A 26,509-nucleotide genomic window follows, 5' to 3' on the forward strand; every position below is an offset into this window, starting at 1 on the left:
AAGATTAGAGAGTGGAGATTGAGATGGTTTGGACATGTGAAGAGAAGACAGGCGACGAACCCGGCTAGATCCGTAGAAAACATTACTGTAGAGGGGAGGAGGGGTAGAGGACGACCTAAATTGACGTGAGATGAGAGGATTAGGCATGATTTGATAGACCTAAATCTCTCAAAGGACATGGTTAGGGATAGGAATTCTTGGAGAAGTAGAATTAAAGTTAAGAATTTTTAGAGAGAAATGAATACCTTAGGGGCCTATATTTACCTTTTTTTGGTCACACTCTATTATGATATTTTCTTTCAATATATATGTGTGTGTGTGTGTGTATATATATAGTATTATCATTATTACTATGTGTTACTATCAATGATACTATAATTGTACTTTGATTTCCTTTTATATTGCCGCACACATATGTAATCAAGAGCTGAGGGTCTCTCTGAAAGTCACCTCTCTATCCCATTAGATAGAGGTACGGTGTGCCTACATCCCACCCTCCCTAGATCCTACTTATAATTTTATTATTGGTGGGACTCCACTGGATATGATTGATTGATTGATTAAAAGGTTCTGTGTTGTCAATAAAATTTGAAATAATTTGTTATTGATTTAGTAAAAAGTTAGTGATGTGTTATCGATAGAGACCAGTACCAACCACTTGTGGACAAAAAACACCTTTTGCACCAAAATGAATAAATATGCTTTTTTGGACTTTTTATAAATACATAAATAATTACATAACTCGTCATTATACTTGTACTTTCATCCAATCGCCAAAATGAGTTTTTAAACGTTTCGATTATTCAATCTATACCAAGACACATCTATGTCTCGCGTCGGTCAAAATAACATGCATGTTAGTTTATGTACATGCGTTGAATTACAGGAAAAGCCAGCCTACTAAAACTCAACAAATATTGTTTTGTCTGTAGTCACTCAAAAGTCTTATATGTTGTCGTTTTATCTATTGTACACAACCCTCCAGTTACACTAGTGAACCTTGTGATGTATTTAATCAGTTTAGGTGTGAGAAAACGACAATTATAGGTGAACCATGAAAAAACAGTGTTAGATTTCAGTTTGAGTAAGTCTTCTATACCCCTAAAGCAATTATAGGTGAACCATGAAAGAAAGTAGTATTTGTTATTGAAAGCATATCTAGTATTAAGCCCGAGTTTGTCACTAAAGCAACTTCCTCTCGTGGCGAGGCTTACAACGTTCTTCTGTCTTGCATATCATATGATCAAGTCCATATGCTCATACATACTGGTGTATCATGTGCATCCGGACCACCTAGGAATTTTTAATCCACATACGTTATGATGTAGAAATTTTAGTGTCGTGATTACAACATTTATGTCACTTTCTATTTGTGGGTATGTACAAGACAGTTTGGTCAAGACAGTTTGGTCATGTTTCAGATCAATTAACGCTAGTAAAAGATTCTCTAACACTACACGATAACTGTTTGATATCTTTAGTCACATAATTAGATTTTACAAGTGATCAATACTATGCCATATTTACAAATAAATTGACATGTTAATACTTGATACACATTTGGTCCTCATAATCTATTTAGAATTGTACATATTAAATAAACCCAATTTGAATGAAAACTAATGTTATTTTTAATTTGATCATGTCCAAACTTTATAAAACTAATGGGGATATTGACGAGATTGAAACATCATACTTGGGGACAAAAAATGCCTTTTCCACCAAATAATAAAATATGTCAATAATTAAGACATCACTAAATTTGTTTTTTTTTTATAAAACGTCATCAAAACAATATGAGCACCTGATTACTTAATTGTACCGATGATAACTCTTAATCTATCCTCACTTTAAAAATACCTACCAATCAGATCAAATGTGAAACTTGGTCAATTGGCTTCGAAAATAAATAATTGTTTGTTTCTGAGCTACTTCCAAGTATCGCTCTATCTTCGTTCCTCCTCCTCCTCCCCACCACGGTTGTTCAAGAGCTACAGTTATGAGGTGAGAATAGTTACAACTGGAATTTGATGGTCACAAACGAATGATTAGAAGTGTGTTCAAAGATCTTACAAGGTGATATTGATGTCTTTGAATATGCTAGGGTTTTGAGTTTTACGTTTCATTCGAAGTTATTTACATTTTTCTCTTGTCGGTGTATGATAATGGTGACCATGTTAAATTATTAACAGAAACCGGTACATGTAACAGGTATGATCCAACACTGAGTTATAACATACAAAACTAATTTATATTTTCTATGATTTGGTGTTTATCATTGTATTTTATGGGCTTGATATATCTTTTAATGAGCTTACATCCATGAAATCATATATTAACTCATCATTACTTCCATATTTTTGGAATTAAATGCATTTTTAAAAATCATTGAATGAATGAAATTATTGATTTAATGTTCTAGAAAGTTTCACTTGTTCATTTGTTCCTAATTTTTTTTTCTATTGGTCTATTGGAATTGTTAATTAAACCAGTTATTAAAATTAAGGGGCTTACGGAATATAACCGAGATGATTACCTGCCCACATGAAGACAAAAAAATGCCTTTTCTTCAAATATATTAAATAATTTGATGATTTATTTTCTATGTAAAATAAATTAGTTTGATTTTTATAAAAACTTCAATGAAAGGTTTTGCGTGACGTCAAAAAAAAAGGAATCTTTTTGAGTCACGCCTGTGCTAGAGCATTTATTTTCTCCTACCAATTAAAAGCTACAATCTAACATTTAACATGAATTCTTTTTAAAATTTATGACGCTATTATCAAGAGAGATTTCGTAGTCCACACAAACTAATAGTTTTATAAATGTACCATCTAAACACGTCGTCAGCGACATGTGCTTAAAGTGGGACGACGTGCTTGTAGACCAATAAGTAGACGTCACATGTTATCAATAACTCAAGAGACGACTTATTTATTAACAAAACTCATCCAGATGATCGATTTGTTCAACAAAGTTGACTGGGACAACCAGCTTGTTCACTAAACTCGATCGTGAAGACTTGTTTACAAACTCGTCAAGATTGCATGTTTGTTCAACAAACTTGTTCGGATGACCTGTTTACAAACTCGTATGAGACGACCTATTTGGGGTAATGTGGCATTAAATGATTGGAGAAAAACACGTGGGGCGAGTAAGAAGAACAGAAGTCGTGACCTATTTGGAGAGGACATTTATGAAACTCCTGATTTGTGAGAACATAAACAGAATCTCTCTCTATAAAATAAACATTTTAGAAATTTTCCCTTTTAAAATACGGGTGTGTATAGATCAAGCATTGCATTTTCTCTCTCTATTTTTATCTTCAAAGTTTAAAAAAAATCATCTAAAAATACTACTAAGAGCATCCTCAACCCGTTCATCATCCATATCTTTATAATTACACTAAAAAACACTGTATTTCTCTCTCCTGTTCAATTAAATAATATTTTTTATACCTTTATCATTATAGTTTTCTCTCTGCTCTACTTACAACAAATATTAAAAAATAAATAGGGGAAACAATGTTTTCCCAAATTTACAAAAAATCACTACATTTCTCTCTCCATCCTATAATTTACACTCACAATCACTCACAACCTCACCCTATAATTTACAAACTTCCCTCACATAATTATAGAAAATGGGATAAGAATGCTCTAACTACTCCATCTCTTTCCTCAATTTTGTATCTTATCCTTAAAATTTTAAGGAAAGCTAAAGTGAATAATTCAAATTTCATACAAATCCCTATACGAGCATAGACCCAAATCGTACTTCATCAAATCATATACCTTAATACGATCATAAAATATAAAATCTATAAAATGTTGATTAGCTATCGAGTATACTCCACTCTTTCACACCAGTATCACGTCACAACGCTGTCTACAATCGCAAACGTATGGAGTCACCTTTTAATATTAGGTTAATTCGAGTAGCAAGACTTTATTTTGTTTAAAAAATAATGTGGTGATTCTGAATATATGCCAAGTGGCAGCTCCTAAAAGGCTAAAACATATACAAGGTTGTCGGAACAGTTTAACTACCTCTCCCAAACATTCGTGTTGTCGGAACACACGCAGTCACCATTTCCCTCTTCTATATGATTGACCCAAATTCATATTATACCCTTTTAAAATATTTAGCCTAAAATGTTTTTAACAAACCACTTGTATATTTTTATTTGTTTTTTAAAGTCTTATATATCATCATATTTACTTAATTATAATTATAGTATTAAATATATATTATAACAAAATAGGCCCTGAACACCTTTCAAACAATTTCATATATGATATCAAAATTTGTAAATAAAATTTTTTTTATATAGTATGTTAAATAATATAACATTTAATAAGACTATTATATACCCAATTCATTAAACACAAACATTAATATGACAATTAGAGGTGAAAAAAAACCGGTTCCAGATCCGACCCGACGAGTCCTACCCGGACCCGACCCGCAGGTACGAACCGGGCTTTGGTTTCCCCTAAGAACTGTACCCGTAACCAGAACCGACCCGGACCCGATGGAACCGGTTCCACCAATACCCGGTCAAAACCCGACCCTATCCTACCAGAAAAAAACCTGATGGAACAGGTCAAAACCCGGTCAAGCACCCGGCTATACCCAGTTTGTGCACCTCTGTTTGTATCGTCGTAATTTTGAAAATGAGTATATTTTTTATATTATGTTTTTTTTTGTACATACACAGCATTCACCAAATTTTTAAAAGATATATAAAAGTATAAATCAACGATGCCACAACAATAAATTATAAATGTCAAAAACTTAATGTGTATTTTATAAAACTTATAAATTTTCATAGAAAAGCATGACTTTTATATTTTTGGTTGATAAAAACAATAGCTGCAAAAGAACAAGATAACCAACAAGACAAGAGTTCAAAACAGCAAATCCATCTGTCTTCAAAGAACAAACCAAATAAGTGATAAATACCAAGTAAACAAGTTGATTAATTTATGTCCAAAAACACAAAAATTGCCCCAAAACTCAGATAAGAGTTGCTTTGCTAAAAACAACTATTGGTGACCAACAGAAACCTCACAACAATAGATGCACCCACATCTACAATAGTTGTACAATATACCAACAAAATACCAAATATGCAACTTTCCTTGTTCACACTCAACCAAACAACCCATCCGAGGTTGTTACATGACTTCACACTGAAAAAATGAACATCTTATGGCGCAAAGAATGGGCGAGACACCACTGACACGTTTAAAAACCAACATGAATTTCCACAAAAAAGAACAAGTAGCCAGCCGACAATGTTTCTAGAGGCTTCTTGTGTGTATGTGTGATGGATAATGATGTTATGATGTAAGATAAGATTGTATTGCAAGTTGCTGTTGTGGCTGCAAAGATGCCCATGTTGCTGCAAAGGTAGCAGGCGGCAGTGTTTGTTGCAGTTGTCTCAGTAAGTTAACAATTCTGTTAAGAGTTGTTTCCGTTGCAAGGTCCTTGCTGGCAGAAAGAATCTAAATTCCACAAAAACAAAGTTTTAAAATTCAAGGTTGAAAAAGTAAGCAGATGCAAGTGTTGACATATATACATCCAATAGAATTCAAGTTGACAAATACAAGGTTGTTGAAAATATAAAAAGAGTAATATTAGTTGTATTTTATAAAAATAGTCAAAACCATTTTAAACATTTATCTAGGGGTGTAAATGAGCCAATCTAGTCGATCTTAAGTGAGCCCGAGCCTGAGCTCAAAAAACAATCCTGAGCCTGAGCTTCATTTATCGAGCTCGAGTAGGCTTGCAGGCCTAAACGAACCAATATATGATATGATTGTTTCGATATATCAAATACATATTTACATAATACTCATTATATATGATATTAATAACAAAATAACTTAATGTTATAATGAAAATTAAAACTATATATATATATGGTTAATAGTAAACCAATGAATATAAATAAAGTAGCCGAGTTCAAACTTAAAACACTATTCACAAGCCAAACTTGAGCTGTCATATATTAAACTCAGATAGACAGGTTCACACCCCTACTTTTAATATCAAAGGCCGTTTTTTTAATTTATAATTATAATAAAGAAATAAACTGTATAGTAAAAAATAAATGTATCTAAACGGGTTGGATCAAGTAAGTTGGCCCATAGTTTCTATCTATATTATAACCATTAGCGGGTCTACTATAGTAATATGGTTACAACTTAGAAGAACCATTTTATTTCAACCTCATCCTGCTCAAATCAACCCACTTATAAACAAACTGCTTAAAATTTGCACATCTAGTAAAAATAACTGACAAAAACTAGATTAAAGACAACTAACCTCAGAAAACACAGAAACAATTTTTGGCAAATATTGATTGTTGGGACCCAAAAGTTCCACGTCTGACCTGTAATATAAACAGTAGAGTTTGTTAGACACACCCAAAAAACAATGTTTTAAAAATTAAAGCATTGTTCATATTTACCTTTCAACCATAGAACAAAGCAACTCGTGAACAACTTTAGCTTCAATAAGATCTCCCTTGATTGGCAAACAGCTTAACCATGCAGGAACAATCTGCCAGACAACAAAACATAATATTTACAAATGGACATACTTATAATCAGAAAAATAATATAAAATACAAAGTATGATCTACCTGAGCGGAATCAATACTGTCACGATGAAATTGACATATTTTCCCCAAAGCAGAAACAGCATTATCATAAGCCATCACATTTTCAGACTGGAGAGCATTAGGGTGTCTAATTACAGCATTTAGCCTTGAAAGAGCCTCTGTAAAAATAAGTGCAGAAATAAATATTAATTGTCTCATACACCCTTGCAAAAGTTCAACGTTTCATATTTATCATTCCAGTTGTCATAATGTTATATCAGATATGCTTACCTCCAATAAGTGGTTTTATGACAGAACCACCACACTCTGCACACACTCCAAGTCCATATACAGCAGCCTGAATTTTTAAAGAATGTATATAGTTCAGTTCACAAGAAAGCAGAAAGCAATCAGACAGTGATGATGCTGACCTGGCGAACATCTGAATTCTCATCATTGCAAGCTTCAAGAAGGAAAGGAAGATATGTGTCATAATATTTTAGAGCTGCTTCACGACACTGTTCTGCCACGTCATCAAAGATGCAAATTGCAATTCTCCTTTCTTCAGCTGTTTTATCCTTGCCCTAAAAATGATTAAGTGTATTCATCGTCAACAAATTTCTTATTTTACCCTTTAAACTTCATAATATCATATTTATTGCATCAAAAGCAAAATTGGCATACTTACCCACATCGGCATCAAATATGATGACATCTCATCAAAGAAAGGCAAGAACGAGGCTTTGAATGTTTTTATCAATGTTCCCAAGATCTCACCAATCTGAAACAGCAAATTAGTTTAAATACAAATACCTAAAAAACTGGATCACGTTTAAATTAAAAAATAAATAAAATTTGTTAACCATAAATTAGGAAAACCAAAAGATATACCATCCCATAATCTTATTATAACTAATAATGTTGGTATACTCTTAAGCGTAGCCTTGTTGGTGATTCAAGTGCCATTTATGTTTGGTAAAGGTCTTAACTTAATTAAGGTCGATAAGGGGAAAAGAGTTGTTGAACAAGAACCTGGTCAAAAACTTCTTCCTCTTGCTCATTTTCCTCTTTAAGCAATTCCCCTTCTTCAGCATCAAAATCTTCAGCTTTTGTCCTCTCGGCTCTTTCGGTTTTTCTACTTGAACTTGCTGTGATTACTTGCTTTATTTCATCCACAATGCTTTTCACCTGGTTTTCATCTAACAGTGGTCCAGATACCTAATACCATGTTGAAACACGATAATGGATTCAACATTCTATGATCTATATGCAGCTAGGTGCAATGTAAAGCTATAAAGATTATATAATTTTAATTCACGAGTTTGATATAGATTATAACTAACCTGTATACATTCATTTAAAGCATCCAGCATACTTGCGTAGATTTCTGTATCAGGTTCCTGCAACGATTAAACCAGAATGTTTTTTGTTTATAACTTTTAAAATTTCTCATAAAAAACTAGTGAAACAAATATGATTATAGAATAATGCTATTTGAACAATCTGATTTTATAAATAGAAAGATCTAGGAGGTGTATGCATTGGAAATAAACGTTTAATTATTGACTAGTGACTCATTTGGCTTGTTCCCTTTCTACCTAACATTTTAAAAATTTACCCGTGTCATGTTAAAGGTAAAGCATGACCCAATCAACCCATTCAAAGTAAATGGATCAGGATTGCCAAACCCCAAAATTCTGTGAGAAGATAACATTACCTTATGCAAAGCTTCAACCAAAGAGGGAACTATGTAATCAGACAGCTGTTTTATATAAGATTCATTACGACCCTGAGCAAGTCCTTTCTCGATGGCTAACTTTGCAGATCGCAACAACTCCGGCATGGCTAAAAAAATAAATTCCATTAAATACAATTTATGCATATGGGAAATCGTATAAGTATGAAGAAATTAAGGCTATTCGTTGTTCATTTACTAAATAAATGAACAAGACTTTGGGTGTGTTTAGTTAAAAAGAACAAAAAATGCATTTGTACATTAAGGCTAAAAATGGTTAAATTGATTGTTTTTCTCTGGTTTTTCAATAACGTTGTTTGATTAAGTCCATTTCTTCATTTCATTTAGCATTTAAACAAGTGAACATTAATGAACATGAACAAGCTTATTATTATATATGTTCATGTTAACTCGTTTGTTGTGCTAATAAACAAGCCAATTCATGTTCATTTGGTTTGTTTACAACCATATAGAAATCATATAAAAAATACCTGAAACAGCTGCTTTCCTAACTTCTTCATGGAAATAAAACTTGAGAAGTGGCACCAAGGTTGGTGCAACCTATTGAGGTAAATACATTAGCATTTATTCATAAAAAAACAATAACGTGTGTAAAAAAACTTAAATGTTCTAAACCTGATCAATCCATGGGTAAAACCCTTCCTTTAACTCGTCAGCATAACAACACAACATGTTGCAAGCGGTTGCTTTCTCCTCCAAAACACTAGTTTTGATCCCTATCCTTTTATCACCAAGTGTAATTGTCTCCATACTGCAAGGCATGCAACTCTCAGTATTATTCAAATATATATATATATAATACAAAAAAAATACAATACCTTTCGTCATCTGATTCATTAATCTCATTATCTGAATCTGCTGATGTAATGACGACATCAGGTTTCAGTTGAGCAGATTGAAGCAAAGGAGGCATGACAACACTCATGTAAGGAAGAAAGTCTTGCCCTAAACATTTGCATAGCCGAGCCCACGCCTACAGTAACAAAGGGTGACAGAATGAAAAATTGTTGAAAACCCATATAGATTTTTGCTGAATTTGCACACAAGTCCTTAGAATTTAGCTTGTAGAACTAATTCTCTAAACTTTTAAAGATTAATAAATTATCCTTTATATCAGGTTCAAAAACATTAAGTTATTATTAACAACAAAATTCTCCATACTCTGTTATTTTTTACAAAGTTTACAGATTCAAACATGCCTATAAAAAAAACTTCTAGAAAACAAATAAATCAAATAACCTTATTAAAAAAATTTTAAAGTGGGAAATATTATTCATTCAAAATAACATTAATCATGTACACACTCAGCAAATTTCCAAAAGGTTTCTTATAGTATTTTCTATTTTCTTTTTTGACAAAAAAAATAACACCTACTTGAAGCATGTAGCTGGTAGTGGGGTCATCAGTCTCCATTTGAGATCCTTGCAATGACATCAGCACTTCCATCACCTTAACACACAATCAGAAAAGATGAACATAATTATTCATGAAATAAGAAGCAAGATAACGATGCAAAAAAATATTATACACACACACACAAATATATATATAATGAGAATGCGACTATCAAACAAACAGTAGCATACCTGTTTAGCATCGTCTCTAAACTTCTCCTTCCCAACAGCCATTCCAACCAAACTAATGCATTCCATTGCTTTAGCTCGAAGCATACGATTGGCTTTATCATTTGCATTAACTAATATAGTTTTTAAATACGGCATAACCGCATCATAGTACTTTTGGAAGTGTTCCTGTTAATTCACAAAATACGAGTGAAATAATAAGCGTAAAGTTCTAATTCTAGAAAGTAGAAACTAAAAGTGATGATGCGTAAGTTACCTGTGAGGAATCAGCAACAGATGCTAGAGCAGTCAAGGCCCCTTCTTGTACCATTTGCTTACCATTCTACATAAAAAAGCATCATTAGTTCAATTTAAAATAAACTTAATGACATATTTGCATTTTTGCTCATATAAATTGCGGCATCCACCCTTCACTAATTTACCTGTAACAATACAAGCAACTTGCTCACTATTCCATCCAAGTAAGGCGTCAAGATATCAGGGGTGCAGTTCTCACTGAAATTTAGCACCGCTGAAGCGGCATGCGCCTGCAGAACAAAAATAACATATATAATAACAAAGAGAATGAAAGTGTACTCAAGATGTAAGATGTCATCCAGATATTTGGTAAGCTATATTCATTGATTAATATATCATGCTCACTCACCATAAGAATATACAAGTAAAAAATAAAACAAAAAGTGTGATAGTGCCAAAAAACAAAAGAAAGAAAGAAAGATAACCGATCGAAAATGTAGAATTTGTAATTGAGCAAAAAAACATATATTCAAAACCAGTGTCGCTTACTTCTCAAGTCAGGTGTAACTCAACTTTGACATTTTAATAAACTTTTAGAAATAAAAATGAGATCAACCCTTGTTTAAGGTGCATTACAAAGTAAAAATGGTTTTTGTTGTTCAACTAGCACTGTTTATTCAAACTAGTCTTGTTTACTTAGCATATCAAGCTACAACTAGAATTTGCCTGAAGTATAAAGCATACTTAATGGACACCTAAAATCCCTCCTATCATGAATATTAATTTAAACTAAGCTCGCTATATTCACACATGGCTTTGTAGCTAACTCAATCAAAAATTTAGTATCCCAAATAGCAGGAAGCAAGTTCCATATCAATTTGATCAAATTATAAAAGCTATACAACAAATAACTTGAAGCAACAATTGCAGTATCTAGAGCTATATGCAAGTTCTGTCTCCATAAGTCCATGAATACGAGAATACAATGCTAAACCAACATCTACATGTAACTTCTATGTCTACATAAGTCCATACATGCCTCAATAACTCAGAGAGACCAACATATACGCATTAATAAACAGAACATACCTGAACACGTGGATTATTAAAGTCATCCATTGCAGCAGCTAGAGCTGGTAGCACTCTTTGGTGGTACTGGACTTGCAAGTCTGGGCCCAAATCTGTAGCCAATTGTCCAATTGCATTAATTGCAGCCCATCTCACACGTGGATGAGGATCTTGGAATGAATTCAATACCATCGTCACCACTTGCTCTAAATTCTTGATCATCACCTGCATCACGAGTTATTCAAATTTCAAAATATCAGAAACAGCAGTGAAGACAATATAACTTTCCAAAGCAACATGAAAACAACAAACACAAGCATACCATCTATTTATATAGCATACTTAAAATTTAATATAATCCAAACTATAACATATAACTTCAAATAACATTTTTACCTTTGAGCATCCCTCGGCTATCTGTGCAAGAGCAATAAGCGCAGCATGATGCTTCTGCCATTCAGGAGCCGCCAAGTAAGCTGGCAACTGCTCAGACGCAACAGGGACAATCGTATTCCCACCTAGAGCAATAGCCAACCGATCCAAACACTCTTGACCAACACTATAATTACTAGACTCCCCTGCATCCTCATCCTCATTTTCCGCAGTATGCCAAGCAGGTTCATCCTCAATATCCAACAACATCTGCAACAAAATCCCAAACAGCCTGCTAATAAACTGTGGCAGCTTTCTCATCATACCCGGCGCTCTCTCCCTGGCTTCCGCTAGCGTAATCACAAACTCAATAGCCAAATGTCTAGTCCCCTCTTCCAATGTCTCCGCCTCAGCAATCTGCAACATAGACCCAACCACCTCAACCAACTGCCTCCTCAAAAACCTCGGTTCCGTCCCAGCCAACTCAATCAGCAACTCCAACGCTTCCTGTGCCGTAGCCTCCTGCCCGCCATTCAAAGCCTCCGTCAAAGTCGTCATCATTGCAGGAAGCAGATCCTGAAACCTATCTCTATCACCGGAACTCAAACACTGAATAAAATTAATCACAGCACTCAACGCCGCAATCCTCACATCCGCGCTCCCAGACGTAGTCAAACACTGCAAAAACACTCCATGTAAATGCTTAATATGCGGAATCAACGTCTCCCCGATGTACTGCGACAACTGAGCGAATATCAAAAAAGCAGACTCCTGCAGCTTCACCGAATCCGACGACACACACTGAAACATAAACGGTAAAAGCTCGGGCCAACCGTTATCAGGCAAAATAACCGAAGCTAGTTCCGAAACCGTATCACACAACTTCTTCATAATAGTTTTGGCTTCCTCCTGCTGTACACAAGTCAATAATATAGATTTAAGCGAGGACTGAGTAGCGGGAGACAACCTGTTCCAAATCAACGAGTCATCCTGAGTTAACTGCTTCCGTAACAGAATTGCTGACATGGCACGAGCCTCCATGTGAGGAGACATCTGGAGCATCTGACCTAGCTTCAGAAACAGCGAATTCGGATCGGTTTGTTTGCAGAGATTGAACAGAAGCTCGGCTTGCGAACGCTGGTCGTTGGATGATGACATGAGATGCGAAATTAGGGTTTCGAACGGCGCTGGATCGGCGCCGAGTATGGCCGCCAGTTGTGCTTGCTGAACCTGAGGATCCATCGCCGGAGAAGTTGACGGTTGCCGGTGATGGTGGGATTGACGGTGGCGGTTACGATGGAATGGGATTGGAGATTAGGGCTGGAGACTAATTAGGGCAAAAGGTCGTAGGGGTAAAAAGGGTAAAGAGTAATTGTTGAATGTTTGATTGAAGCTCGAATATTAGAGGGAAATATATTGCGGGAGGTTGTTGCAATAATAGCCCTTTGGGTATTGTCCAATGGTTTATTCTACTCCTTTGTCTTTTAGTCTATAGACAAAACAATTCCCCGTCATAGTGAACAACCTTTTGATCGGTGGCGGATCGAATCTTTTCTTTGGGTAGCCACCGATTTATAGTTATCCTTAAACTTATGTGCTTGGTGGAGAAGAAGTGAACAGAGGTGCGCTCGCTTGTTGTCTTGTTTCTTACCGTGAATTGGGATCACTCGCTAGACAATAGCTAGGTAAGCAAACAAGAAGAAGAGGCTATAAAAGGTAGGGGCTCTTCGTCTCTGGGGAGATTGTGTCCAGGATCTAGTAACCTAAAGCCTTGATTCTTCTAGTAGAGCGTTCCTTTGGTGTCGATCAATCCTGAATTAGAGGTCGCTCCGTCATCGTCTAGTTTTTGATTGTCTGGTCACACTCAATAACTTACTGGTCGGTAGTAGCTTATATGACAATATACTCAGTGGCACTCCTAATTGTTATGTTTGATGCCAAATAAAATTGGTCTTCTGGTTTAATTACATGAAAGTGAATTTCGAAGTCTAACTTAAAGGGTTTTCTCATAGTGATGGGTTTACTTTTCTCCTTGATTGTGTTATTGAGTGAGTCAAACTTGAAGCATCAAAATCAATATGGATTGTTGATATCTCGTATCAATAAGGCTCGCTTGGGTATTGGGGGTAGTTTCAAACAATGTTAAATAATTTTGTTGACAAAGACAGTTTCAGTTTAACATAAGAGTAACTTCATGTGTCCTTGGTGTACACTTCACAATGCGTATGCAGATTACTATCGGCCAATTAATCATAATTTCGATCATTAAAATCTAGTTTCCCATCTAATGTTATTTTTGAAATTTTAATTATAATACTTATAATACTTTAAAGAAAAATTATTAAAATTAAACTGAATCTATGTTAATTTGTTGTGTGTTGTCAATAGTGTTAGTGAAATTTGGCTGTGAAGATGACTACATCACAACAAACTAATCAGTTTGTGTTAGAAATGTTTAAAAAAAATTGAACTTGTAAAAAATTCATTCATTTTATTGTCTTCAAATGTATCAATGGAATACCAAATAATATAATACATTCTATATATGGATGACATATCATATTACACATTTGCTTGGTTGTAAAGGGGATTAGTTTATATTAAATCACATTCTTAAAAGTATTGTTTGTATATTTTAGGAACTCTTAACATGCCTTTCGTCCCTTTGTGTGGGTAGATTATTAAATGTTTTAAATAGTAATCTAAAATTATCGGTTTGGGTCATAGAGTAGGTTAACACATTATTAATATGTTAACAGTTAAAGTGTTAACCCAAAATAGTCACCACACTATAACCCAAACTGACATGGGAATGCTTATGGGAGATTCGATTTTTTTTATAAAAAAAATAAATTAATATTAGTAACCTAAGCACGTTTAGATATGCTTTTAGGTGTGTTGAGAATTTGTTAAAGCTTTAATAACATGTTTAAAAAATTAGTTAGTTCAACCACTAAACCAAATAAAATAATCTTGATGGTTTGGATGATTGAGCCAACATTTTTTTATTTTTATTATTTAGATCAACTATGTTTAAGATACCAGTTTAACCTAGCATGTACTAGTGAACAAGATAATTGGTCGTTAAAAATAGTGAGCATGTTTGGAATTGCTTCTTAAAAGTGCTTATGGCTTTTTGGAGAGGCAAAATATCCAAAATGTCCCTCCAAAAGCACCTAAAAGCTCCAAATAAGCTTCAAATTGGAGCTTTTAGGTGCTTTTGGAGAGACATTTTGGATATTTTGCATCTCCAAAAAGCCATAAGCACTTTTAAGAAGCAATCCCAAACACCCCCTTAACCAAAAATATCAATGGAATTAGATATTATCGATTATCTACATAGACTAAAAGGCAATTTCGGTGTCGCAATGACTCTCATTGGGCCAAGTGGCGGAATATTAGGCCACACCAATTTGTTTGTTTGGTTTTTTTTTTTCATTCTAATTTTGATATTGTCACAAACATAACGGAAAACCGGCCGAAATTCGCATCAACTCAATGCTTCAACACTCGGGTTTTACCAGATCCGGGTTTTACCTACTCGCTACCGCAACATCTGCCACCAACAACACCCGAGTTTTACCGACCGTTTTGTTTTAGTTATGGTACCGCAACGACGTAACCAATACCGGTCAAATTGTTGTCAACTCATAACCAAAGCTCGGGCTAAAATTAGCGTCGTTACCGTTATGAACTTTTTAATATGTTAATTTTTTTAGTATAAATTATATGAGTGTCGCTATGTTTTCTTAACTGGCATATTTTAGTATCAGTTTCTTAACGAGCTTAACGCATACCAACCGAAAACTTAACAGATTCCAACTACGAATCATGTGTTGAAACGTTAAGATTTGTTTTATTGCCTATCAGAATATTTTTAAATATAAAAGGGGGTGTAATGAAAAGTTAAATGATAAGTAGGGAGCAGGTTGTGATTTTAGTGTTGAATGGATTCCACCTTGTTTCAAGGCTTTATATCATCATATGGGTTGAGGATCATTTGAGCTTTTTATGACTTAAAAGAAAACAAATGAATACTTGGCCCCAAAGCAGGGATTATGTTTCATGGATATTATTTGTATAAATATAAGCTTATGATAATAATTTATCATAAACTTATATTTATACAAATACTATTTCATCTATGTTAAAATAAAAGACCGATATAGGTTTAAAAAGTTGACTGGAAATCTGAAATCAAAGAAATCAAAGAATTTGAAAATTCTTCAAACTTGTCAAATGTTATTATCCATTAATATTATCCCTACGTAACTTTAGACCATGGATGACAATCTGGAATGGGTATTCGACCATATATGGAACGAAACGTATCTGGGGTCGGATATTCCATTTACTTTTGATGAAATCCTTCACATTGTTAGGATTTGTGAAATCTTTTAAGTGAATGAATTTGACTTAAATAAATTCAAATATGAATTTCACTTCAGTTGTCAACCAAACCCGTTGAAAATGGAATTAAATTCCAAGTACAACAAGTTCTTTGAACTATACACATCAATAGAAGAGATTTAAATTCCAATTCCATCTAATTCATTTGAATTTCACAAACCAAACATGCCTTTAGATGCTACGATCGTTTGATCAAATATTTAAAGGTATAAATGTTTTTGAATCCGGCATCTAGTATATAGTTATTTAACATCTTTTACAAGGGCCACATGACTTGCCTCACGTCCTCACCTACGGGCTACGGCTGAAATATATTGGGCCAGGCCATGCGCCACATGATGTTGGACTTGAGATGAAGACTGAACAGCCAAGCCCACCCTTGGAAATGGGCCTACAGCCCTGCACCATAGCGGGCTCACGCTTGATCAGAAGGTGAAGCATAATGTTCCAACCTTTTGTCAGTATCATTTATTCTTTTACACTTTTTCATACTATTCTTAGTGTCTCTTCTCTGTCTTTAATCTACACTTTGAGCATGTTTTTAAGAAGTCTCAACTTGTTATAAATCCTTACAACTTGGACGAAGTCGAAAAACTTATTCCACCCATAGCTAAAAACTTCTTTGAATTCCTTGTCGAGTTGTTGTGCATCCAATAATTTGTTTTCATGTTGACTCAAACAAAACGCTATGTAAAATATATATAATTCAAATTCGATGCAATACGATTCAAAAACTCGTAAGTTTGTAACTTGATTAGAAAAAAAATATTCAAATTAGGTACAAAATTTGATTTTTCAAGCCTACCGGGGTGATCACATACCCTGTAACTTTTTGTTTGTTTTTTAGTTCTTCAAGTATAAAAATGTACAAAATAAATCAATTTTGTGTGACAAACATGTGTCATGGAATGAAGCCACCCTACCTATATGGGGTGGTATCGGTGTTGCTATGTGGTTTGAAAGTCATACACATTACCTATATTGGCGCCCCGTCTTCTCTAATACCCTTTACACCTTAAACTAACCTAAATACTCAACTAAAAGCTCTATAAATTTAAGTTTACAGCCAGTAAATACACTGTTTATTTATTGTGTTACTATTATATAAAAAATGAAAAGATTAAGGATCCAATACAATAATTCTTTATTGTACATTGCGTACGCGACACCGCCTAACGTTGATTTTCAGAAACCTTAAATCACAATAACATTCGTTTGCCCGCCCCTCTCCCTCAATCCGTCTCCGCCACCACTCGCTGGCATCAACACACCTCCTTCACCATCACCGGAGTCGGCAACGAGGGTTCGGCAACTCTCTAGAAAAACACGAACGCCACTTTCGTTGTTTCATCGGTTTTGTTTAGTTTTTTTTGTAAAAATGAAATTGAAATTGAAATTGAAGCCAACTAATCGGATAATTTTTTAAATCGATTCAATTATTCATCAATTTGAAACTTCAATTGATCAATTTTGAGTTTTGAGTGATGAGTTTTAACCTTGAATGTATCATAATTTAAGCCTGAACGTTTTAAGGTTTAATCTTTTAACGTTTTAAGGTGGGAATTTGGCTTGAACATAAGTTATGTGTTTTAACCTTAAATGTATTCACTTACCTAATATATGTTAAACACTTATCGTACGTTAACGCATCCTTGTATAGAGATATATAATGCGCTCATATCATTTAAAACTATGTGGTGCATTAATAAAGTCTAAACGGTGGGGGTTGTTTGGTGTTTAGTGGTGGATGTATGGTGACGTGGAAATGATAATGATGAGCAGGTGAACAATGTGTGGTGAATGCTGGCGGTAGACTGTGACGACGTTCGTTATGTGTGATGAATAAATGTGTATTTTACACTTAAAAAAATAAACAAACAAATAAAAATAACAAAATCACCGTGACGTTTTCAAATTGATGTTGTCGACGTGTAACACACGTAACCATGAAACTCTATTGTTAATATGTAGCAGATATGAGCTCGGTATAGGTATCAATACTATCAATATTAAAAACTATAAAGATCGGTACTGTTATCGATACCGAAAATGCTAGGTATGATACAGATACTTAAAGGTAAATCAACCCAAAATAGCGGTACTGGTAAGTACATTCCCAAAAAACACAAATTATAGATAGAAAATTAGTACCGAAATGACATGGTTAAATACATGTATCAACTCGATATTGATACCAAATACCATTTGTTCATCCCTGGTTTATAGGCTGTGATATCTAACTTTTTTAACATCTTTCACATTTTCTACATTTTCCTTACCATATCACTTCATTTTCTTAAAAGTTTTCCTTTCTTTACTCTCTAAATTTCCCTAAACTTTTTTAAGTATAAAAAATGAAAATATATTTAATAATACGTAAAAGTATATTCCTACAAAGTTAGTTTGATGGTCAATAATTCATTCTTGGTATACATACAAATACAAGTGTGTGCCCATATACATATTAATAATTACATGTATTCTTTTTATAAATACACAATATGGCACTCACTAATAATAAATCAAAATATTAAATACATCCCTATTTTAAATTTATGCTATGGATATTATTTTGTTTCGTATTCTTAGTCAAAGGGTCATTGTCGGTCCATGTCTTCTTTTAATTTACACGAATTGCAGATTATCCATTACATATTACAAAGTTAATAATTTACATTAGTCTATCTATGTTGGTTTTAAATATAAAACACGTTAAAGTATCATGTTATTATCATATAGACAATAAAACTTTAACTAATGTTCATTTCATACCAACGTAGTGATTTTAACTATTATCAAATAAATAAATAAAAATCCACCTCTAACACCCGTCACTCACATTTAAATTTTGACGTCCCAACCATTTTTCATTACACATAATCTTATAACAATTTAAAACTAAAAAAGAAACAAAAATTACAACTATTATATTAAATCACACAAAGATTAATCCCAACCAAAGACTTTGACCAAATTGACGACGAAAACAATAACTTACCTACATGTATTTATCCACAATCAATCCCACAAGTCTCAACTTATGACCAACAACAAACCGTATATAAATAAAAGTATAATAATAAATGCAAAAAACCGAAGATACGGGTAGTAGTCAAGATAGACAATATAATATAAAGTATATAACATAATGAAGTAATGTTATATCCACAATTAATATTCAAGATATATTATTACTCTTTGACTAACATCTTAGAATATTCAAAAAAGAAATCCTTTTAGCTGCCAACCAAAACCGCCACCAATTTATACCCCAATTTGCTTACTACTTTCTATTCATGTTTGAAAAACATAAACTCAAAACTAAAACTCTTATCCCTCAAATGGGTCTTTGTGTTGGAAAACCAGCAAATGTTGCTCATGTTTCTTCCACACAATTAATGAGTACATGTTCTAAACTTTGTACAAAAAATGAATTTTGTTTACAATTTTAATCATTTTATTTAAATTTTGTTGTGTTATAGAGGAGGCGATTAGCCGAAGGGAAAGGAGTCAAGAATCGGGTGCGAAGAGTTTAAAAAAAGGTTCGAAAGCACCCGCGGATGAAAGTTTTCCAATTCCGAATAATTTGAAGGCGTTTTCGCTAGGCGATCTCAAGGCGGCCACGAAGAATTTTCGGACGGATAGTTTGATCGGAGAAGGCGGGTTTAGGAGAGTGTATAAAGGGTGGATTGATGAGACCACTTTTGCTCCGGCGAAACCCGGCACCGGACTAGTGATTGCCGTTAAAGTGTTGAAGGCTGAAAGTCATCAAGGTCATAGAGAGTGGCTTGCAAGTACAAGTTTCTTTTGTTACTTTACTTGTGTCATACGTAACTTACTTTGTTTTTTCTTTATATAAATTTATTTATCTCAGTAAGTTTTGAAAATGTTGCTTTAAAGTTTTTACTCATTTAAAGTTTTGTTTTTTTAAGTCACTTAATACTATGTAATTTTTTAGTTATGCTTAATTTCTTTTTTAAATTAAGGGTGATAAGTGAAAGAATAATGATTACTAATTAGTTACTAATGAGTGATAGCTTTTTCTTTAATTAACTTGAAGTTGGAGGCAATAGTAAAAACAAATTATAAGCTCAATAATAAATGTTCAGTTTAAGTCGAATTATAAAAGTAATTACTCAGTGATAACCAGATTTATACATGTTTAATTTGTTTTATTTAGTTTTATTGTTTTTAACATTTTTAAAAAACTTAAATAGAATTGGAATACTTAAAAAGTTTAAGGACTTTAGATGAAGAATCTTTTTTTTTACTATTGCTCAAATTTTATATTTTAAAAAAAGAAAAAACTAAAATCGCATATATAAAGTACTTTATATAGTCAAATTATGAAAATCAGTTAAAAAGAGACGGTTACATATATTACATTATTTATATATATGTAACGGTCTCTTTTTACGCAAAATGTTATTTATATATATGTAACAGTCACTTTTCACACAGAATGTTATTTACATATATGTAACCGTCTCTTTTCACGCAAAATCTGCATCCGGTTATTTTGCATGCATCAAGTATAATTGTTTGTAATTTTGTATGTTCTTTATGTTTTTCTATTTAAAAATTTGTTCTTTATATAAATTGGCAACACTACCTATGATGCATTACAATAATACCTTATATACTCATTTCATCAAGTATAATAATTTAATACATGATCATTAACTTTCTCTTTTTTCTTATAATTCAAACTACCATTAACTAGATTCTTAGCGTATTTATGTTAAAATTATGAAGATAAATATTTTGATATTATGACATTTTATTATGTACATTTAATAAAGGGGGTTGCCCTTGTTGCTCGTTTGCCTGCCACCTTATTATTATCGTTTTGAATTAACGGTACAGTTCTATTCAGGTTTCGAGTAAGATATAAGAAACTATATCTGAACAAATTTAAGTATGTTGCTTGATATATCAAACATTAGAAGCAAAAAATAATATGCTGCAAAAAAAGTAACAATTCTTCTTCAATTCTTATAATTTGCAGACTGAAGTTGATTACATGGGAAAGCTTCGTCACAAAAACCTCGTTAAACTTATCGGATATTGTCAGGAATACGAAAGCAGGCTTCTGGTATATGAATTCATGCCAAAAGGGAGTTTAGAAACCACCTGTTTAGAAGTAAGTTTATGGCTGCAGCCATGAATCACCAGGTCTAAAACTTTTATCTTTGTTTAACATGATTATCTGGTTATGTGCAGAAGGTGTTGAACCGATTCCTTGGGCCACAAGGATGCGCATTGCCATTGATGTAGCTCAAGGATTATCTTTCTTGCACAGCAAGGAACCCAGTGTTATTTACCGTGATTTGAAAGCTTCTAACATCCTCCTAAGTTCGGTATGTTAAAATGGCTTATATATTTTTAGGAAAATTGCATAAAAGTTTAAACTATTATTTTTATTATTAGTATTTTTATTTTTAGATCCTTTATTGAAAAAATGCAGGAATTTACTGCAAAACTTTCTGATTTCGGGTTAGCAAGAAACGGGCCGGTAGGAGACAACACGCATGTTTCAACTCGGGTTGTTGGGACAAGCGGTTATGCTGCTCCAGAATATGTAGCGACAGGTAAAAAGCTACGCTTTGACTTTTCAGGTCAAATCAGGGGCGTAGCCAGCCTTAGGGGAATGAGTTCGGCCGAACCCGTACAAAATTTTGTTTTAGTGATATATATATGTGTATTTTGACATCGAACCCGTAGAAATTTCAACATCGAACCCGTAGAAAACCCAAATCTAAGTGGTAAACAATCGGTCTTTTGTCCCTAAAAAAATTTCGAACCCGTAGGAAAAAATTTCTGGCTACGCCACTGGGTCAAATCGATGACTTTTCAACCGCGAAGTCAACGTGTGTTGTAATTCTTTTTGCGTGAACAACTAATGATCTTTATTCTTTAGTGGTACTTTTCGCTTTAGAGTTTTGACATTGTTAAGAACATTATTGGTATTATTAAGTACCAATTTAATGTTGAAGAGTTCTTACTTTGACCACAAAAGTCAAATTCTAGATGAAAAATAATTGGCATGTCTAAGGCTGAGGGGTGTGGGGGGCGCGAGAGGGGGCGCGAGTGGGGGCTCCAGCCAATAATATTGTGACGTGTGGCAGAGAGAGAAACTTGATAAGATGGGTGTTGGTTGTGGTGCTCGCGCCCCGGGCCCTGGTGTGGAGGGGCGCGAGAGGGGGCGCGAGCGGTTTTTTTTTTATTTTTTTATAAATGTATTAAAAAAACGTATTATTAAAAAAAACTCATAAATTGTTTAAAAAAACACACATTAATTAAAAAAACACATTAATATCTAAAAAAAAAATTAAAGTACTAAAAAAAACATTATTCTTATTCTTCGGCTTGGTCTTCTTCGATCAACCTCTTCCGGATACGTTCCTTTTGTTTTTCCATCAGCATTTGGTCGACCGGATTTAGGTTACTGAAGTCTCTTGTAAGGAAGTCCAAATCTCTCATTCTTTTTTTTCCTTTTTGTCATTAGAGACCACCTCCATGGTTTTGTTGAATTTATTGAGGGATTCAACAAGATCGGTGATGTTTACGGCTTCCCCCTCAGCCGGTTTTTTCCCCCTGGCGTCCCTTCCCAATGGCCGCCTCCTCGGCGGTGAAGACGTTTCCTCCCCCGCAACGTTTAGGTCGAATCCAACCCGGCAATCCGACCCGGCGGAAGTGCTATACGCTCCAGACGAACTAGTTTTAGTCCGTTTCGGCCCTACTTCCGCATCAAGGTCCGGCGCCACCAGCTCAACCCACTTAGAACACCTTCTCAACCTCTCCCACACCTTTACATCGTCCCACGTCTTCACCGTCCCATACCTCCGCAGGCACTCCTGCTTCCACTCTTCGACAGTGAAATTATAAACCGCCAAATCGTCACTGCCACTTGGTCTCATACGACCGGCGTTCCTGTTGAACAGATTAGTAAACAAGCCGACAAATTTTCTGATTTCGGTCCACCGACCCGAAATCATATCGGCGTTCCGCTCTGTACTCCCAACGAGCGAATAGAACGTCTCCCTAACCTTTGTCCAAAAGACCTTGCTCTTTTGGTAGTCCGCTGCAAAATGCATAAATAAATTTGTAAGTCATTTAACTTTTTTATTTAACTTTTTTATTAAAAATCATTTTTAAAAACGTTAAAACAATTACCGCAACGCCGATCCTCAGAAATGACTATCCAAGCCCGACACAGGGCTTCCTTCTCATCCGATGACCACGGAGTGGTTTTCCGTTTCGTCCTTCCAGTCGAAGCCGAACCCGACCCGTCCGTTGCAACTTGTTTTCTCCGGTGGACGCGTCTTCTTTGTCCCGCAGCTTCACCTTCTGGTTCTTGTGTCTCCGGAACAACAAAGTTAGGAGACGGTTGTATGTTGGATGGTTGAAAGCCGGATGATTGTTGCGACCCCGAATAAAACATCGGTTGGTCCGGTGCCGACCATAAATCGTCGTAACTGTAATCTGAATCTAGGTTTGGGTACCAATTTCCAGCCATGTTTTTAAAAAAAGGTTTGGAAGATGGGGTGATTTTGGGTTTTGGGTGTGGTATGTGATATTGGTATGTGATATTGGTATGTGATATTGGTTTTGGGTGGTATGTGATATTGGTTTTATAGAGAAAAAAATTTTTTTTTTTAATAAACTTAAAGAGCCAACGGCTCTATTTCTAAGCCCCAACGGCTCTTCACGCATTCCCAAGCCAACTTTACGCCCATTTTCAGCCGTGACTGGCCTTGCGCCCGCCTTGGTCTGCGTGCTCGCGCCCCTCTCGCGCCCCTCTCGCGCCTCGGTGGTGTGGTGCTCGCGCCCCGGGGCGCGAGCGGATGGGCTCACGCGCCCCCTCTCGCGCTCCACACCCCTCAGCCTAAAGCCTAGTTATATGTTTGACACGGGTTGGCGTTTACTTTAAGGTTTAAATGTTTGACAAATGTTGGCGTTTACTTTAAGGTTTGACCACGTGATGGATAAGTTTAAGGTAAAGATGTTTGTATCAATGCTTTTGATACACTGATATGTTTTATTTACAGGACACTTGACTACAGACAACGACGTGTATAGCTTTGGAGTGGTTTTACTAGAGTTATTGTCAGGACGACGAGCAATTGCTGATGAGAGAGCTGGTGGTGTTGAAGAAACATTGGTGGAATGGGTGAAACCGTTTCTAAATGAAAGTAGAGGGGTTTTTAGAATTATGGACACGCGGTTAGGTGGTCAATATTCAAAGAAAGGTGCACAAGCCGTCGCTTCACTTGCACTAAAATGTCTCCATAAAGATTCCAAACACAGGCCGACAATGGCTGAGGTTGTCGCATCTCTGGAAGAAATCACAAACGCGCCCAAAAATGTTCCTGATGTTTCATCGTCCGTGCTAAGCCCCCGGTCCCGGTAAAACAAGAAATCTTGAACAATGCTACCATAAGTAGCCTAAAAGCTACAATCTTGATATAGATCGTGTATATCGGCTAGTGAAAATGTCAAACAATACCCTTGGTTTGGCTGTTTTTTTTTAAAATAATATTTGTTCAAAACTTCAAATACAATGAATTCATTGTGTTAAGGTCATAAAATAGTTACAGGAGTGATTAGACCATATCTGACATGTTGATGGTAGATATTTTGTTTTGATATTGATGTAGATAGCTTTTGTTGGTTGAGCATTTAATAAGTGAAAAAAATTAAAAGGATCCAAATTGGTTCATGAATGTGATTTTATTCTTAAAAAATAGGTAGCTGATAAAAATTATTACCCTTTAAAAAATAGGTGCATATTGGCTATTTTTCATTTTGTAACAAACATATTGTTTCTAAAAATTTAATTTAAAAATATGGGGTCAATTTTACAAATAATATGTTTGCTACACTTTAAAAACATATATCTACATGAACATTTGAATTCACAAAAACATACAAGTGATTACACGAACACGTGCAAACATATCAGTCAGACACACAAACATTTAGTTATATAATCCAGTTTGATATACTTAAGAATGAATTTTATCGTTGCCTTCTCAAGTGGCGTGGGTTTGTGCACCATCTTTGTAAAAATAATGTAATTTAAGAGTAAAGTAAAGAGTGTGTGAGTTATCGTTAAAATAAAAAGTGAAAAAACTATTATTAGCTTATTAATAAAAAAATCAATAACTATGACAGAGATTGAATAGTTTAAAATCAAACAAATTTGTGTGTGACAATTTTTTCTATGAAGGTAGTTCATAAATGTTATGCACAACGGAAGACAACTCATCCATGTATCAAAACAAAACATATAAACAATTGAAATACAAAAGTGGAAGATTACTTAGACGGTGTAAGACCTCGTATCATAAACAACGTTGTACATGTGTAATCCGAAATGACACCCTTCCATTTAAGAAGCCGCCTATCAATTAATACTCAAGATGAATAATGTACGTGACAATGACTCATGACATCTTTTCAATGCTTCAAAAGTCTCGAGAAGGACATATTATATAGCTATAATGTTCAAAAATGTTAGGACGTTATTTTAAGTTGAATGATTTTCATATCTTTATGTCATTTTCAACATAACAAGTGCAACTAAATTTAAAGCAACTACTAAATAAGATGCTACTTTTGACATCTTTTTATTTATAAATCATATGTGTTTACTTATTATTTACAATGCTATACGCCTATACTATCGGAGTTTCCAAGCTTTCCACATTACGATAATATATAATGTAAATTTAATACTATACTTGGATAAATTAAATATTAAAATGTTAATAAATGACAATACAACAAAAGAGACTTATTTTGAATTGTTAACAGTTGGTTATAAGAAAAAGAACATACGTTGAGAAAGATGTTTCAGTTAATCAATTGGAGGAAACGATATCGAATCTTGAGTCTTGACATGTGTTTGAAACATATACTACAATGTTTGGATGTTTGGGATGTGACGTTTACATGAAGACTTTGAAGGATCTATAGTCAAATTCAAATATGGCTAGCTCCTTAAGATAATTGGAGTAAACGTATCTAGAACTTAAAAGCTTGGGTAGTTGTCATACCTTTTCACTGGAAATTCTAATGACGGAAAATTCATAAAATATATCAATTGTTGACATAATTACCTAACAGAGGATCGACGATGCGTTTCTGGTGCTAACGCAGAGTAGACGATGCGTTAGGTATTAAAACCGGGTTCAACTCAAAATATGAATATGACCTTTCAAATCTTGATAATACTAAACATGGGTGTCGGGTATGGTAGCCCAGCGTTGACGTTGTGAACAAGAACTTGTATAACATATCGTCTGCGATGAAATGGGTTGGAGAACACATCGTGGACGACCTATTCCCGCCAGATTCCTGCCACATGTCGGTATCCGGTTTGTTCAGTAAAACGTCATCGACGTTCGCTATCATGTCGCCGGAGATGAGATACGAAAGGACGAAGTTGGAAACTTGAACTGGGGGGCG

At 34.5% G+C, this 26,509-nt stretch overlaps 1 protein-coding gene and 1 pseudogene across 3 annotated transcripts; one reads left to right on the forward strand and one right to left on the reverse strand.

The window, feature by feature from the left end:
• Window positions 1-4,787: 4,787 nt before the first annotated feature.
• On the reverse strand, window positions 4,788-13,104 carry LOC143572424 (uncharacterized). Of its 2 annotated transcripts, XM_077057594.1 has the most exons (20): window positions 12,594-12,743; window positions 11,651-12,535; window positions 11,276-11,479; window positions 10,372-10,476; window positions 10,206-10,271; window positions 9,953-10,117; window positions 9,741-9,815; window positions 9,185-9,339; window positions 8,982-9,117; window positions 8,837-8,906; window positions 8,328-8,455; window positions 7,954-8,010; window positions 7,643-7,828; window positions 7,299-7,391; window positions 7,042-7,194; window positions 6,902-6,968; window positions 6,653-6,789; window positions 6,479-6,570; window positions 6,334-6,400; window positions 4,788-5,510 (listed from the first exon to the last, which is right to left on the reverse strand). In XM_077057594.1, exons 2-20 carry the CDS (start codon window positions 12,515-12,517, stop codon window positions 5,346-5,348), a joined length of 2,988 nt encoding a protein of 995 aa, XP_076913709.1. In that variant the 5' UTR covers window positions 12,518-12,535; window positions 12,594-12,743; the 3' UTR covers window positions 4,788-5,345. The 2 variants fall into 2 exon arrangements, with proteins under 2 accessions (XP_076913709.1, XP_076913708.1); XM_077057593.1 differs by having other exon boundaries at window positions 11,651-13,104.
• Window positions 13,105-19,188: 6,084 nt separating this feature from the next.
• On the forward strand, window positions 19,189-24,686 carry LOC143572425 (putative serine/threonine-protein kinase PBL3; annotated as a pseudogene). Its single transcript, XR_013142254.1, has 6 exons — window positions 19,189-19,438; window positions 19,519-19,826; window positions 21,045-21,179; window positions 21,260-21,396; window positions 21,504-21,627; window positions 24,088-24,686. The product of XR_013142254.1 is annotated as a putative serine/threonine-protein kinase PBL3 (transcript).
• The last annotated feature ends 1,823 nt before the right edge of the window (window positions 24,687-26,509 follow it).

This window comes from Bidens hawaiensis, unplaced genomic scaffold (genome assembly GCF_021521415.1).
Source record: "Bidens hawaiensis isolate Kalapana, Puna unplaced genomic scaffold, B.hawaiensis_p1.1 tig00025843_1, whole genome shotgun sequence".
Classification (NCBI taxonomy): Eukaryota; Viridiplantae; Streptophyta; class Magnoliopsida; order Asterales; family Asteraceae; genus Bidens; species Bidens hawaiensis.